Here is a 17,267-nt window from a genome sequence, read left to right as displayed (position 1 = left end):
CAAATTTCATTGCACCACAACTCCCTTCTTACAACAAAAATTACTGCACAACCCCAGGATGGGAGACTAAAGCCTGAGCCCACCCAAGCCTCCCTAAGAGGGCCAAAGGCCAGCCCTGGCGACCCCATCAAAACAGGGTAGTGACCCACAGTTTGAGAACCGCTGCACTAGACCCGGCAGCAGGCCCATCATGCAAGGTGCAGGGTAGATGAGCAGGATTCCTGCGAAGAGCAGGTAGAGGGAGGGCCAGGCCTGGCTGCTGCAGCAAAAGCTGATTTCAGGGACCTGCTGCCCCATCCCTTATATGGGGAGAGCCCTAGGCCCTCAAGGATTCAGCAGCACCGCTGCCCCCTACAGCTGGCTCAGGGCAGCGTTGGCAGCAAGAGCAGCTGCAGGGCATTCCCCTAGGCTCGCAGCATCCAGGGGGGTGCATTCTACTTGAGGAGCTCGGGCTGAGCTGGGGCCCTACCTGCCACAGCCACCCCAGCACAGACCCACTGTTAGTCTTGTGCTATGACTTTTCCCCCAAGGAGGAAGCCTGAGAGGAGAGATTTGTCTCTATCTCGGCTCAGGCCTGGACAGTCACTGGCCTGACAGGAAGCAGAGAGCTCCTGACCAGGGCAGTGCCGGCTACACAAAGATAGGGAGACACCATGTACATTTGGACAACAAGGAGTCCGGTGGCACCTTAAAGACTCTGAAGAAGTGAGGTTTTTACCCACGAAAGCTTATGCTCAAATAAATTTCTTAGTCTTTAAGGTGCCACCGGATTCCTTGTTGTTTTTGTGGATACAGACTAACACGGCTACCACTGAGAAACTCCTTCCCTACCCAGGGAAACGCCAGGAGCCTTGACACCCAAGCTCTCCCCGTGCTAGCCCCTCAGACCCCCATCCTTCCCAGCACTGGGAACAGAATTGAGGAGTCCCCACTCCTCCACCCTGAGATGAGGCTAGCACAGGGTCAGGATCACTATGCGGGCAGGGCAGCTGTGCCTGCTGCCAGTGGCTGCCCGCAGCAGGACGACCAGGAGATCCACCTCGCAAGATTGGTTTATTTTCTTTTAAAAAAAAAATTTAAAAAAAGAAAAGACGCAGCAGAGCGCAGGCCAATCCCCCTCCCAAGCCCTCGGGCAGCGTGCAGTTCTTGGATGGTCTCACTACCTGGTTCTTTTCCTCGTCGGATTTATTTTAAACACATCACGATGTGTAGGAATCTCTAAATATACCGCAAATATAAACAAAAAAGAGGAAAATATATATATATATATATATATGTATCTATAGAACAGTAGTCTAAACCATAAAGTGCACAGCCATGGCTTTACACAATTCTACTCAGTGAGGGGCGGCAGGGGGATACCCCCATGCCCCGTAGGGGGAGACCTCCACCCAGGCCCTCCCCCACCCACCTCACCCTCCAGATCCCAAATTAAAAAAAACAGAGGTGGTGTCTTGATTGGCAAAGAGTCGATGCAGAGGAGGGGCTGGCTTGGGCGCAGCTGGAGAGAGATGGTGGGGGAGGTCGAAGGCCCCTGCCAGCTTCGGGGGTCCGGCGCCGCTGAGAGGGGGGATTGGGAGGGGGAAGGAGAGGGTGGTTCTGTTTTCCTCCAGGGTTTCTCTTTTTGGATTGCAAGCTTAGTCCGCTACCGGGAGACACGGCGCTGGGGCGAGGATGGCGGGACGTAGGCTGGCCCAGGCTCCAAGACAGGCTCTGGGGGAGAGGAGACAAGACGCTGTTAGAGGCGGATGGGGCCTGGGCAGCAGGCTGGTGGCACAGGCCTGATTTTCCCCCAGAGCAGCTCTGGCCTGGTTCCAAGCCTGAGGCGAATGGCACCGCTGGTGACTGGAGACTCCGGCTGACTACAGTGGGGAGCATGGTGGGGGTCACACACACACACAGGGGTAAAGTGCCAGGCTAAGTCAGCGGCCACCCTGAGGCCTGGGCAGTGGGTGGGATCTCAGCCTAACGCTCTGCCATAACCCTGGGCAGGGCAGGCGAGAGAGGGAGGAAGGGGCTTGGGTGGGAATTCCCAACAGCCCTGCAGCCCCCACTTTGTCCAGCGTGTCTTGGCATGGGCGAAGCCCAGCTGTTAACACACAGGCACCACTGAGCCTCCAAGGGAACAGGGACACTGCAAAGAAAAACAGGTGGGGCTGAGTCTCCGGCTCAGGCCAGGTAGATGTCTGGGCTGAAAGCCAGTGAGGGGCCAGGATCCGAGAGTCCCACTTTCTACACTGCAGTTGTAACCCCGCAGCCCCTGCCTGAGCCAGCTGACCTGGGCTCTGATTCGGTGTGCAGTGCAGAGGTACCCCTAGAGACTCCTTCCAGAGGCCAGCTCTCACTAAGACTCCCCTGCAGCACCAAGGATAAGCCCCACGCAGAGCCCCAGGGGCAAGGGGTGATCAGGAGACCACAGCTAGGGCAGCCCCCTCCAGGCCAGGACAGGAGCCCCTGCCCCCAGCCCTATAAAATAACCTGCACTTCCATCGCACCTTTCAGCCATCAGTTTCTCCCAGTGCTTGGAGGAGGTCAGTCTCACTAACCCCTCTGTGGACAATGAGGCACAGGAAGGGAAAGTGACATGCCCAGGGTCACCCAGCAGGCCAGTGCCCAAGTCGGGACTAGAACCCAGGCACCCTGACTCTGTGGCATGACCATAGGCAAGGCCCATTGTGGCTCTATAAAACAGGGCTAGCAGGGCGTTCTGCCTCACAGCTAGGGGGTTAAATTGGGGAGGGAGCGGGAACTTATGACCCAGAATTAGGTTTTGTTAAAAGACTATGAACACCCCCAGTCCTGAGAAACGTCCCTGTTCAAACCATCAGATGAAGACTCCCTTCCACCCAGCCATGACCCGCCCCCCCAGCGCCAGCCACGACCCTCCCCGAGCAGCGCCAGCCTGCAGGAGAACCAGAGCAAGGCAGGGAAGGAGTCTGACCGTGTGGTTAAGGAGCCCTTGGTTCGATTCTGCCCCCAACTCTCCATGTGACCATGGGCACGTCTCTGGCCTCAGCTGTATAATGGGCATAACCAACCTTCCTTCCTCCCATTAGCTGCCTTGTCTATGGAGATTGTAGGCAGGGCAGGGCCAGTGTCTGGCACCCTGGGAACCCCCATCTCGGAAGGGGCACTTAGGCCCTCTTGTCCACAATCACACTGCTCTAGTCTCCTTCTCCAGCATGGGCAGCAAGAAAACGAGTTCAAAAAGCTCCATTAAAGGCAAGGAACAGATGAGGTTGGTTTGTTTTGGTTTTTTAATGTTTCAAGGTGTAAACCAAAGGGGAAGGACAGCAGCAGCCACACAGGAGTGTCCCTTTGATTAGCCCTGGGGAATTATGCTTTGAGATTTGACTGCAAGTAACCAGACTGAAGGGTCAATCCTCAGCAAGGGGCTGGAGGGAGGGAACAGCTCCAGCACTAGGGAGCTGGACAGGAGGGAGAGGAAAACCAGCTGAGGTTTCTCCCCCCAGTGCTAATTCCCCCCCCCCAGGTGACTCACTCCCAGCCATGAATTAAACATTAAAGTCACCACATGGGCCTCATACGTCAGCCTGCCAGCTGAAGGGGGAGGAATGGGCTTTTATTCCTGGCTTGCCCCCGAAAGCTGGTTGGGAGCCAGACACCAGCACCCTGGCCCCATGGAGCGCGTGTGACGAGCGAGCGGGGACCAGGGATGAGTCAGCACTGCCTGTGCTTGTGAATTGGAGCGGCAGCAGAGCCGCTGGAGGGGGTGGAGGGCAGGCTCGGCTCTGCGAGCACCGCAGCCAGGAAGCGAGGGCCACGTACGTCAGCCAGCTGACATGGGCAGGGGATTGGCATGGCTGCTGGCCCACGCGCCCACCGCCTGGGATTTGGAGCTACAAACCCTGGTGCTAAAGCTGCTTTCCCAAAGACAACATGCCCCGGCTGTTTTCAGGGGAGAACCAGCTCACCTGTCTTAAGCAACTCTTGCCCCACTTCTGCCCCTGACCCCTTCAAACTGCCTCAAACCCTATTCAGGAGTGTGAGAGCATGTGTTAATGGGAGCTGGCCCTGGGGTGGGGGTTTAGCATGGTGGGACCTTAACCTGAGCCCAGGGGGGAGGCATGGGGTGAATTTTGGGCTTATGCCAGCGGCTCTGGCCTGGCGTCTCAGCCGTACGGCAAGGCTTCTTTTGACGCATCAACTCTGCCGAAGCGTCCCTGTGGAACAGAGGCAAGGCCGGGGGGGGGGGGGGTGAGGGGGGCAACGCCCACTCCCTCCCCACAGCCATAGTGCAGCAGCTGCAGCCCCTCTTGGCTCATCCAGACGCTGCTGCGGCATGTGAATTTGGCAAGGTTTCCAAAGGGCAGCTTGGCACTCAAGGCCCATGGAAAGCCGAGGGGAGTTGGGGGCCTGGGGGGCCACATGTCTGTGGTATTCTTCCCCGGTCCCCTTCTGCAGCCGGTGGTGGGGCTGCAGAAAGCAGGGGATCCATCACCCACCTTGCCTGAGCAGAGGAGCAGCTGGGGGCTGGAGCCCTGAGCCAGGACTCAGCTGGGCCCCCTTGCTACCAGCCACAGGGGGACTGACTTAACCCCTTCCTGGAAGGCAACAGGCAGACTCAGCCCATTCTCCCTGCATCCTGAGGACACTGCCCATATGCCAGGGCTACACAGGGCGTGGGGACAGTGGAAGTTCTCTGGGGGCAGATATGATGGGCCTTTCACTGCCCCCCAGGGTTTCCTGTGCCCCTCAGGCTGGGTGCAGCCCAATCGCTGCTCTGCGGTTGACTTCCATTCACCCTGGGCCTGCTAACCAGAGGCAGCTGAACTGGCCACTTCCTCAGGGAGCGGGGTGGTGATGGTAGCAGCAGGGGGGTGTGCACGCACGTGGATGGGTTCAGGTCACAGGAGCCTGCGAGGGCATTTTGCTTGAGTCTGACCCACTGCCCCAGCCCAGGAGGTAGCAGGTCAGGGAGGCTGGAGCAAATGGAGGCAGGTTCTCAGACCTGGTTCCATCACTGTGGGACCTGGGTGCCGACAGGGAGAGCAGAATGGCACCATCCCTGCCCTCCAAGGGCAACAGAGGCTGCCCTTCCCGTTGGCTTCCAACAGTTGCGAAGGGCAGAGACCCCAGCGCCCTGGGCTGGGATGCCCCTGCGTGGGGTGCTGCTTTCCTCAGAGCTTGGCCACGGCAGATGGAGACACCTGCATGGAGGGGGCCCCCCACATCATCAGGGGAGGAAGCAAAGCAGCCAGCTCCCTCCTCCCAACCAGGAGCTGCACTGCTCTTAACCCCCAGCAGGCTTGGCAAGGGGACAAGGGGGAGGCTGCGGGGGTTTGCTGGTCATGCCCCATTGCCTATGGGCGGCGAGGATGCGTACCTGCGAAGAGCATGCGCACATCGGGCTCACTGCTGCTTGCAGGTGGAGAGCTTGCGGATCTTGCTGCTGGCAGAGCAGGCCTTGCGTGAGGGGTTGGACGAGGCGCTCGCCCGCCGCTCCGCTTTCGATTTGGTGCTCAGCTGTCCCGGCTCCGTCCCATTCATGCACACCGGCTTGGGCAGCCCTTTGCTGCGGTTCTGGCCATTTGGCGCTGCCTCCTCGTCAGGCACCTGTCCTGGAAGGGAAGCAGGAACCAGGGTTAGGCAGGTGGGAGAGGCGGAGAGGCAGCATGCTCTGGTGGATTATAGTTGAACACCCGTTCTGCTGTACTTCTGGATGGATGTTGCTTGCTAAGTGCTCTAGGATCCATACGCTCACTGGGATTACTCGACATTTGCTGTTCCTCATGGGGACGCAGGGTAGGGTTAGTGGCCTGAGTCATTAGAGCAAGGGATTCCCAAGACACAGCTGTTTGCAAAACTCACACTGTGTTCTCACTTTTTTTGCATGCACCTGGAGCTCAACCGGTGCCTCTAACCCTCACAAGAGTGGCCACACTGGGTCAGCCCAAAGGTCCATCTAGCCCAGCATCCCATCTTCTAACAGTGTACAATGCCCGGTGCTTCAGAGGGAATGAACAGGTAATTATCAAATGATCCACGTGGGATTTCTTTGAGCCCGGTCCTGGTCCACACTGCCCCCTTGGGGCAGGAACACTACAAACTTTCCCCTGAATAATTGTTGTAACTCCAGGTTGGCACAAGCTGAACCAAGGTGCTAAGAGAGAAACGCGTGTGTATAGCAAGGCTCAGGCTGTTACCAGCTGGAGGGGTTCCCGGGAGTCTGGTATCACTGAACCTGGATGGCTCAGGGTGATCTGCTGTGGCTGCTGAACCTGGGTTATGCCCATTCCCTGCCCTCACCAGTGTTCACGTTCCTCACATCCTGCAGAGGCTCCCTTCAGAAGCTCCGCCCTGAGAGCAGCATTTCAGAGTTAGGAACGTCCCTTCCCTGTGTGTTCCCTGGTGGATCTGAGAGGAGCCGAACCCCACATCCCAGAAGAGTACGAGGCACAAGCAGGCAGCCGTACCTTGCTGCAGGAGACAGGTGGGTTGATGCACTGACAGCTCTTGCAGCGGGTTCCTTCATCTAAAGTGAGCGCCGCTAACAGGACATCTGGGACTCTGGGAGGGAAGCTGCTGGCTCCCCATCCGGAAAGGGGGCTGAACGACCCAGATCAGGAGAGGGTCGCAGGGGGAAAACGAGTTTACACCAAGCAGCAGGAGAGACAGCACTAACTCGAAGCAGGAGCTACTTCAGTAAGGATGCAATTCACCCCCACGCAGAGGCCTCTGTGCCACTTATGACCCAAGGGGGTGGGGGGTAGGCCTGGTGCTGGCCATTCTGCATGGCAGTGAACTGCACCCCAGCTGCCCTAGAGAACCCCATGCATGGATCACGCCCCCAGTGCCGAGCGACCCAGCGGCAGCTCAGAGGAGTGACTCAGCTCTGCAGAGAAACCATTTCCAGTGGAATCAATTTCACAGCCTGCTCACATTCTGGCTCAGGTAACGTGTGTTTGGCAGGGACCTGGAGGAGTGACATTAAACGAGAATGGCAAACACCCACCCAGCTCAGCGGGGTCCCAGGCACTGAGGAGCGCACAATGCATGTTGGCTTAGCCTGCCCTGCTGCTCAAGCTACCCCCATCAGATGTAGGGCTCACGAGGAGAGGAGTTGTCACATTGCTTATCTCTCCCCCTCCCTGCCTCGCCACTAGACCCATCCAAGGTAATTTCCATCTTGCAGAAACGTCACGCTCCAGGGCCCTTCAGTTATGACTCAGAGGCTTGAGTGGAAGCAAAGGCTGTGAGGCAATTATGTATAATTTTCTTTAAAAGGATGCGCAGATCCTTTCCCCACCAAGGCCATGTCACGTCATCACTGTGCGTGTGCCAACCATCACCCCATCTCTGCTGAGCCCCCCGGTAGGGAGGAGAGTGATACATGGTGGTGGTGGTGGATGTCGTTTCCTTAGGTGGGGATGGGGGTGGGTGGGGAGAGTTTCAAGGGCCACCGGGTTCATCTGGAATGGCTTCGACTGTCTCCAACAGGGGACGATGCACCACAAACCCCAGTCACTGCACGCACACCCCTTCCAGAAGGGGTGGCCCTGTCCTCACCTGGCTATAGCTCCCTCCGAGGCTTCATGTCCCCTCATTGGGACAGGCTGGACAGCTCGGGGATTTTACTACGCTGAGACCATGGCTCCCACCAGCAAAGCGTCAAAGCCCCAGAGAGGGCAGCACAGTGTATCCTGCCACACCTGGTCATGTTTCCAGCCTCTGCCAACCCCAGATTTCCCACGGGGCAGCATATTACCTCATAGGTCTCCGCAGCAGATTGTCTCTACCCCCATCAGGTCCGCAAACCGCCCCCCACCCTCGGCCTCACTCTGATCTCCCCTGCCTGCCCCCCATTACTGCACGGGCTTTAACATGCATCCCAGTGCTAGGCATTTCAAATCCTAGTGGCAGTTGGAAAAAAAGTCATTTAGAAAAGCTGGAAATGCACAAGTCCATGGGGCTGGATCTAATGCATCCGAGGGTGCTGAGGGAGTTGGCTGATGTGATTGTAGAGCCATTGGCCATTATCTTTGAAAACTCGTGGCGATTGGAAAAAGGCAAATATAGGGCCCATCTTTAGAAAACGGAAGGAGAATCCGGGGAACTAGAGACTGGTCAGTCCCACCACAGTCCCGGGAAAAATCATGGAGCAGGTCCTCAAGGAATCCATTTTGAAGCACTCGGAAGAGAGAAAAGTGATCAGGAACAGTCAACATGGATTCACCAAGGGCAAGTCACGACTGCCCAACCTGATTGCCTTCTGTGGCGATAACTGGCTCTGTGGATATGGGGAAAGTGGTGGACGTGATATAGCGTGACTTTAGCAAAGCTTTTGATATGGTCTCCCACAGTATTCTTGCCAGCAAGTTAAAGAAGTATGGGCTGGATGAATGGACTATAAGGTGGATAGAAAGTTGGCTAGATTGTCGGGCTCAAGGGGTAGTGATCAATGGCTCCATGTCTAGTTGGCACTGGTATCAAGCGGAGTGCCCCACGGGTCGGTCCTGGGGCTGGTTTTTTTCAACATCTTCATTTAAGATCTGGAGGATGGGGTGGATTGCACCCTCAGCAAGTTTGCAGATAATACTTAGCTGGTGGTGGGGAGGTAGATATGCGGGAGGGTAGGGATAGGGTCCAGAGTGACCTAGACTGGAGGGTTGGAGGTTCGGGCTAAAAGAAATCTGAAGTTCAACAAGGACAAGTGCAGAATCCTGCACTTAGAATGGAAGAATCCCATGCACTGCTACAGGCTGGGAACCGACTGACTAAGCGAAAGTTCTGCAGAAAAGGGCCTGGGGATTACAGTGGATGAGAAGCTGGATATGAGTCAGCAGTGTGCCCTTGTTGCCAAGAAGGCTAACGGCATATCGGGCTGCATTAGTAGGAGCACTGACAGCAGATTGAGGGAAGTGATTTCCCCCCTCTATTTGGCGAGGCCACATATACTGGTGAAGCCACATCTGGAGTATTGCATCCAGTTTTGGGCCCTCCACTCCAGGAAGGATGTGGACAAATTGGAGAGAGTCCAGCGAAGGGCAACAAAAATGATCAGGGGGCTGAGGCACATGACTTATGAGGAGAGGTTGAGGGAACTGGGTTTGTTTAGTCTGCAGAAGAGAAGAGTGAGGGGGGATTTGATAGCAGCCTTCAACTACCTGAAAGGGGGTTCCAAAGAGGATAGATCTAGGCTGTTCCCAGTGGTACTAGATGACAGAACAAGGAGCCGTGGTCTCAGGTTGCAGTGCAGGAGGTCTAGGTTGGATATTAGGAAAAACTATTTCACTAGGAGGATGGTGAAGCACTGGAATGGGTTCCCTGGGGAGGCGGTGGAATCTCCATCCTTAGAGGTTTTTAAGGCCCAGCTTGACAAAGCAATGGCTGGGATGATTTAGTTGGGGTTGGTTCTGCTTTGAGCAGGGGGTTGGACTAGATGACCTCCTGAGGTCTCTTCCAACCCTAATCTTCTATGATCTCAGAGAATTCATTGGTAGCAATAAGCCATGAAGGAGGGGAGGGGATGCTGTGCTCTAACACACACAACACAATGCGTTCCCTGCCACGTAAGGGAACGCATCCAGCCTGCCTTCCCCCAACCCCGGCATTTGCCTTTCACTGGCACAGCATTGGGGCAGGGGGTGCCCACATGGCAAGGGATGGCAGAACCCACGCAGAGGCTCTGACACAGGAGAGGGAATGTGATAGCATACAAAAGCATGCCATGATCCAAGAGCTGGAAGCAGAAGCTAGCTAAATTCAGGCTAGAAATTAAGTGCATGTTAACAGTGGGGGTATTATCCCCAGAATATCTGATCTGGGAAACATGGCAGATTCGCCATCCCTTGAAACCTTAGAAAGAAACATCCAATCTTGATTTAAGAGACACACTTTGAGCTCAACCCTGGGATATTGGGCTGAGGCAGGAATGACTGAGTGAAGGGTCCCTGGGCTCTGTTCGCCGGAGACCAGACGAGAATAGCATCATGGCCTTACAAATCTACGGCTGTCAGAAGCAGGTTTAGCTCCTTGCTCTCAGAGCCAAAATAGCAGTTGCCAGAGAGTGTGATGTGGAAACCATGGCCCATGGCTCTAGAAGGGATGTAAAGCAGGGAGGGCCCCGGTCCTGCAGTCACACTAGCATGCCCTCCAGGGGTGTGGACTAGTCCCTTTGTTTTCTCTGCAGAGGGAGCACAGAGTGGGTAACACCATTCAGAGCAAAATAGTTTTCGCTCTTCCTCCTGCTGCAGTTCATTCGCTTGATTTTTTTTTTAGCAAGACAAATACTCTAGAGCAGGGCCAGTCAGGAGGTCACAACCACTCTCCCTTTTCCTCATATAGTTGAATGGGGTGGAGGCTCCTGGCTAGATCTCAGCTACATGATGATTGGGGGAGGAGGGGCGGATGTCCTGCTATGAAAGATTGAGACCCATTTAAGACTGAAGATTAGTGCCGGGGGGAATGGGGGGTGGATTTCCTAACCTCGGGATGATTTCAGGACAAACATTTGCCCATTGCCTGTCTGAAGGGGTCCTTCCCGCACCAGTTTCACATCCAAGGCCATTGTCCCAATGCCCCGTCTAACCTGCTGGAGAACATGGCAGTTAGTTTTGTTTTGCATTCAGATTCTGGGCTGGCTGTGGGATCCGTCTTTCAGGCCCAGGTTGACATTTTTAGGGGTAATTCACTAGTTTTGGGTGCCCAACTTGACAGTCATGGGGGCCCAGCGCGGGGACTCCAGCTATCAGCTCAGCACCCTGCGACAATCAAGCCCCAAGAGGTTCAGGGTGACCACCCAACCCGAGAGGAGAATTTTGGATCACATTGGTTTAAGCGCCTTGCATAAGAGCACACAGGGCAGACCATGAAACCCAGCTGTCCTAGGCCACGGTCCAAAGCAGCATGTGATTCTGGAAGCCCCAGCCTGATGCATAACAAAGTGCTGGGCACCATCCTCTGGCAGAGGAGGCCCCTGTATAAAGCTGTCCTGGTGGGACCCCCCCAAAATCAATAGGCTTAGCCCACTGCGCCAGACAGCACCCCACAGCCACACCTCCCCACGGAGAGGATTCAGGGGTTTATCTCACTTCTCGCCAAACCCCAATTACGTGGCTGCAGCACCTCAAATAACCCCGCTCAAATCGGAGCTGAGCATTTAAAGCTCCCCTCTTCCCTGCTCATCTGAACACGAGCCAAATCAATTAACGCTTCCAACTGGGGGAAAAAAAATCCGACTCATTCATCTGTCTTTTGTGCAACGGCTCCCTGCCCCCCCAAAAGGAGAATTCCAGAAAGCTTCTCTGGATTTTGGGGGGGAAGGAGGGGGCAGGAGACACGAACATCTCACAAAGCTAATTTTATCTCCTTTCTCAATCGCTGAGCGTCAGCAGCTCTCAATGAAACTAAAAATTTAACACTTGATGGAGTTCGGCATCTTTCCGCCCACACGGAAGCCTGTGACCCACTGTGTTGCGGCCGTTAGAACAAGCATTATTCTGCCTTCCCATTATCAGCAAAGCGGCGGTACAAAAAAAGAGGGACAACAGCCACTGAGAGCGCGCGTGTTTGTCCTTGCCACCACTCAGGCTTGCCAATCATGCGGTCCAGCTCACAGACACAGAGCAGGTTCAAATGAAAACGCCTCTTTCGCAAAGTGCTTTTGAACCGACTGCACGCACAAACACAAAGGATAGAAATACACTTTTGCAAACACTTGACACTTATTTTTAGACTCTCGTCTAGGCTTCGTTTTCCAATCCCTTCCTGGATGTCAGGGAGTGAAAACAAAAACAAACAAATACAGCAGCCATTTGTGTCTGCATGAACCTGCGGATTGCGGTTCAGGCTGAAGAGGGTTAACAATGGGGGATGGACGAGACAGGGTGCATCCCTTTTAACCTGAAGTTTTGAGACAAAGCCAGCAAGCAGGATCCCTAACCTCACTTAATGTCACCCTTGGAGTTGAAAAAGGTGAACACCTCTGGAAGCGATGGTTTGTGACGTGCCAGACACCAGAATGTGCTCTCTCCAACAATTTCCTCCGAGGAGACATTTAACAGATATTGAGTGAGGGACACCATGTTTAAGGCTCTTTGCAGACCAGCATAAATCTTTAAAGAACCCTTTAAAAATAAAGCACATTCTAAAAATCCCCTTCTTCCTCTGATCAATGTAAGGTTTAATGAGGCTCCTTCCCTCCTCCCCCAACAGAACTCCCACCCCCGCCTATGAGTCACTTGTTCGCTCGCTCTCTGCTGCCCGATGGAACCACAGCTCAATTGATCAGAGCCATTTGCAAGTGTTCTATTTTAATGGAATTTCACTCCATTAGAAAGCGAAGGCTGGCAAAGCAGAGCAAGTTCACGAGGCTGGGAAGGGAAGATAATTTGTTCTCTTTGCAAGCTGTCCCTTGATTTCGGAAACACACACACATACAGAGCAGAGCCCAGCTTGCACTGACGCCCGTGTCCTCTCCCTCCTGCTCCCCAAACGTCCATTCCCAGGGAAGGTTTCACTCACCGGAACTGCAATCTGCATGTTACAAGTTGACAGATGCCACGGCTGGAAGGGACCAATGTGATCATCTAGTTTGACCTCCTGTGTCTGACAAAGGCCACAGAACTTCCCCATATAAGTCCTAGGGCAGATCATTTAGAAAAAACACCCAATCTTGATTTAAAAATTCTCAGTGATGGAGACCCTGGTGAATTGTTCCAATGGTTAATTATTCACTGTTAAAAACGTACACCAAATATCCAACCCTTGAAAGCGGCTTTCCTGTATATGCAGTTTCACCGTATCCCAGTTCACTGGTACCATTATAATTGCCTTAATAGCTATCCCTATTTGAAGGGTCTTAGGGAGCCCTGTGGAATGACCATCCCTCGGCGGGGCTGATCAGAAGCCACGGAATAAAGTGGGCAGCAGGTCTCTTTAGTCATGTACCCAAACTTGGATCAAACCAGCTTCTGGCAGGCTCATGGAGGCAGTCTGTATGTACTTTGCTTTATAACCTTTGTAGGTCACACACACAGGATGAGCCAAGCCATAGCTCATTTGTTTGACTTAAGAAGGAGCTGTACCATATTAATCAGGAAGGAACTGTGCCCTTTATTTCAGCAAAGGCATCTCTACAATAGATGAGCAGTCAGGGCTAAACAGTGATGGGGCGTTTCGGGCAGTCACTCTCTCAGCACTGGCCTGCGCCAGCTATCTCATCACCACTGTACAACTGTTCTTTAGGAAACTGGGGTTCTAGGAACATCAACAGCCAAGTCTTAATACAACAAAAGATGTGTTACCACACTCACGTAATTGTAATGAGTGCTGCTCTGTGCAGCTGCTATTAACCAGAGTGCTCTATCCCTTTGAAGATGTACAGAGCATGCAAGAGAACTCCAAACATCTTTCAGTAATCTGCATGTCAGCTTGCTGAGTGACAGCTCTTATTTGGGTTTAAATGCTGTTTGCATCAGAAGCACATAATGGTAGAGATGGCTGCTCCAGCTACAATCTTCCCTTGTTACAAAGCACCTGCCTGCCGAGGGCATAACATCCGCTGAGATGAGTGGATGAATGCTGCCGTTAGGATAGTGCTGCTGGAGGCTCAGCCCTGCCCAGGGCAGGGTGCTGCCCAGGCAAGGTAAAGAGCACGGAGCACGGGGACCACAGACCTGGCAGTCCCGAGTCCCTGCCGCACCGCCACTAAGCGTACAGCCAGGCTTCCACCGGAGATGGAAAGCACACCTCCGGCTTGATGTCTGCGCCCTAGATTCGATTGACCTAGCATGCTAAAAACAGAAGTACAGCCGCAGTGGCACAAGTGGAGGCTGGGGTACTTGCACAAGTACCTAGGGGCCTGGGAGGGCTTGTCCTCTGGGCGGCTAACCCATCACGCTGCTCATGCCACAGGCTACACTTCTATTGTTAGCTTGAGCAAAGCTAGCACGCGCCTGTCTGCTTGAGCTGGAAATTACACCTCCAGTGCCAGTGCGGCTGTACCCGAAGGAACTCCTATCTAACAGCAGGCGGGAAGCCAAGGAGGACAGGCAGAGCTCAGGGGCACATTAGCAGGGTGGCTGCACTTAAGACCGTGTCTCCTCAGACACATTCTAGGCACGGGGGCTTGAGGCTCATCACTTCTCAGCGCAGAGCCTATGCCTAGTGCTTGGCTTTACTTGCCCTGAACAGAGACAATCTTATACGCCCTGCTGTGCGCCACAGAAGGAACCACAGGACCAGGACCTCTATTGCCTCTGCACTTGAAAGGAACTCTGCAACACCAGGCTGGAGTGCTACAGCTCGGAGGTTCTGCAGGCTTGTGTGTGACCGGAACCAGCGTAAGGGCCATCCCTGTGAACATGTTCACGTGTGATCGCTCTCTACAGCCGCACCCGTACACAGAGCTGCACCGTTTCTAGCACTGAACTGTAAAGGAATGTAACAGCACAGAACAAACAAGAAATTCTTAAGTATCTCAGCTGGGGTGACAACAGGGAGGGGAACCCAGAAACACTTCAGGGTTAGGCAGTAAGGATTAGTTGGCCAGGGGGTCCAGGCGGCATGGGGGCCGTACAGAAAGCAATCAAAGCAGCACAAGATGGAGCTGCCAGTCAGCAAGGGGCTTGATCTCCCTTGGTGGCAATAGATACCTGGATTAAGCAAACCTTTAAGTACTCAACTCCCGATAACCTTTGTTTAAAAAAAAAAGCTTCTGTATTAAAAATAAGACTCAAAATAGACAACTGTAGTGTTTCACTGTAGCAACCTATCGACAGAACTAAGAGGGAGCAAGTCTGGCTGGTTAGAGTATGCATCAGTCACAGGAAGTGCCATTGGGACTTCAATGCTGGTTCTCTCTCAGGTCACCTGTACTCTGGGACCATAGGGCTAATCTTTGTTTAACAAAAGGAGCAGACTCCCTCATGGAACAGATATATGGCTTTTTTTAAAGTAATGGTGCCCTGTTACAGGTGGGAAAGATCCTGCTGGGGTGCAGAGAAGTCCGGAGGAGATTCTAAGCCAACACTATAGTTCAAGCAGAAAACGCAACTATCTGTTCTCTCTGGTAGCCGTAACAAACTAGGGTAAACTTCGAACGCCTCTTCAACGTTCCCGTCCACTGGCAGCTCAGCTTCCTCTCCAACTGGCTCGGCAAGATCCCCTTTGTGCTCTGCTCTGTTCTCTCTAAGCCCTGCCTCAGCTTCCTCCTCTGAACCTGGGGAATGCACAGGAAAGCAACAGAACGTGGTTAGAAAAAGAGATGCTTATTCTCTACACTAGACCCTGGGCAATGACGACACAAGGAGCTTGGCACTGTGGGCCCTTCGCTGGGCTGTCAGAGGTGCTAAGTACAACAGATCCATCAGGGAGAAGCAGCGCTAATTTAGGGAATAAATTCACATGATTCAACTTCTCTGTTGAGGAGGAAGAGAGCTGGGTGGGAAGAGGGGAAAAGTGGGGGCTCTGACTCCCACCATTCACTGTTCTAGTCCTCCAAGGGCTGCCACGGGAGCATGTAGCCCCGTCAGACACAGACAGGAGTTACGGGGGAAAGAAATACTGGACAAGAATTTCAAACGTAGCTGCCTCGAGTCAGGCTCCTGTTAGAGCTGCTGGGTGTGTCTCAAAAAAATCAGGTCCCTCAAGCAGGTGTCTAAATATGGCTATAGGCTGGCTATAGCCAGCTTTAGACTCCTAGGTTTGAAAGCACTGACTGCAGCCTCATAAGGCCCCTCAGAGGAACTGAGAAGGCACCAACCGAGTCCCTGGCCCAGGTCCTGGACAGTACAGAAAATATTCTGGCAAATTCTCTTCTCTCCTCCCCACCGCGCCTGCTGTTAGAAAGGCTCTAGAGATGGGGCAGTTTCAGGAGCCTAACGAGTTTTTACATGGAACAGAAGGAGCCTCCCTGAAGAAGCCCTGGCTTAGTGAATGGTCACCTTCCTAGACCATAAACATTGGTCAATGGTACTGGTGGAGAGTGAGGACAGAGGGAGAGAATGCAGCCTTCAGACTAATCAGAACTTCCCAAGGTGTTGAGAGCTCTGCAGTTTGCCCAGCTGGTATTGATACACAAATCCTTATTAGAAATCCTAGTTATTAGGAATGGCCGATTGTCACAGGGGAACCACCACTTGGAAAATTTCACTCTGATGGAACTCCCTTAGTCTTGGAAAGCCAGGCTCCACCCTGCCGAAGTACATGTCCACTTGGCTGGATATTTGCATGGACACTACCCTGGGGTGGATTTTACAAGGAGCTAAGATTCTGCTGGCTTAGCTCACTTTGATCACTTGCCAAAGCAGCAGCAAACAAAGGAAAATCCCACCTACCTGTGTAGGTAGCTGCCTGAGAGGTCAGCCCAAGGCTGGGTTATTACTCCACGCCTTTAAATGTATAGGCCACTCAAAGCTAAAAACTGCCCAGGTTACCTTCATGGTGCTCAGGGATGAGTTCCCAGATCACATGCAGTCAGGAAGCACCCACAGTCTAATTAGGGAGCAAAGGCACAGATTGTCCTAAGGCCTAGCTTCTGCATTGAGGACACCGATCTCACCTTTATTCATACCCTACTCAGAGGCGACGTGGGAGGGGGAGCATGTGAGGTTATGGGTGCCCCCCCCCCACGCCGGTTCGCTGGTTGACTTGTACTGAGCATGCTCAGTAACACTGCTGAAGCCGGCTGCCCTCACTCTGTCCCCCCACTATTGGCAGGCACAGGTCACCTCGGACCCAACTGAAGTCCATGTGAATTTGGCTCAGTCTGGCAATCCTAGACCGCAGGAGCTGGAAGTCTTCCCAAGAGCAGAGATGACCTATCCTCAGACACTTAGGATCACCTCGTCGTAGAGGAAGTCATCTCCTGTACAGGCATTAACCGTAGCATCTCCTTGCAAAGTGACCATCAGACCACCCATACCCGGATGAAGCAGAATGAAGACAAGGGAGCAACTGACATGTTTATGGTACGTAGTTTGTAATCTATTAAGCAGGTAAAGTAGGAGCGAGAAGACTGAGCAACTAATTTGATGGCTGCTGGTGTTAAGAATGAAAGTGATCAAGCCAAGTCTTTGTACTGTGCCCTCCCGGCGCCTTGGCCCGCCAGCTCTCCACATACCCTTCATTTCTTTTTCTCCAGCCAAGTTCCAGGATTTACATGCATCCAGACATTGAAATTTCCAAAGCCAACTAGGGTATTCAGCTACACAATTCCCACTGATCAACGGGAGTTGCATGGTTAAATTCTATCTGGCTCTGAAGACCTCAAGCTGTTTACTGATTTTTAGAATTTGGGATTT

General features: G+C 53.5%; 1 protein-coding gene across 3 annotated transcripts in view; it reads right to left on the bottom strand.

Annotated features, from left to right (window-relative positions):
- Nucleotides 1–1,036: 1,036 nt before the first annotated feature.
- STK11 (serine/threonine kinase 11) overlaps nucleotides 1,037–17,267 on the bottom strand; it is a 73,772-nt gene continuing 57,541 nt past the window's right edge. Inside the window, exons 9-10 of one of the 3 annotated variants that reach the window (XM_073324257.1) lie at nucleotides 5,348–5,582; nucleotides 1,037–1,713 (exon numbers count right to left, since the gene is read on the bottom strand). In XM_073324257.1, coding sequence (XP_073180358.1) covers nucleotides 5,374–5,582 — 209 coding nt within the window. In that variant the 3' untranslated portion in view covers nucleotides 1,037–1,713; nucleotides 5,348–5,373. Of the gene's footprint in view, nucleotides 1,714–5,347; nucleotides 5,583–12,228; nucleotides 12,605–14,434; nucleotides 15,185–17,267 lie in introns of those variants that run through there. The other 2 variants (XM_073324258.1, XM_073324259.1) reach the window with 2 other exon arrangements.

Source organism: Lepidochelys kempii, chromosome 25, assembly GCF_965140265.1.
Source record: "Lepidochelys kempii isolate rLepKem1 chromosome 25, rLepKem1.hap2, whole genome shotgun sequence".
NCBI classification, from domain to species: domain Eukaryota; kingdom Metazoa; phylum Chordata; order Testudines; family Cheloniidae; genus Lepidochelys; species Lepidochelys kempii.
The sequence above is the reverse complement of the archived record's forward strand: the minus strand, read 5'-3'. Positions and strand labels throughout refer to the sequence as shown.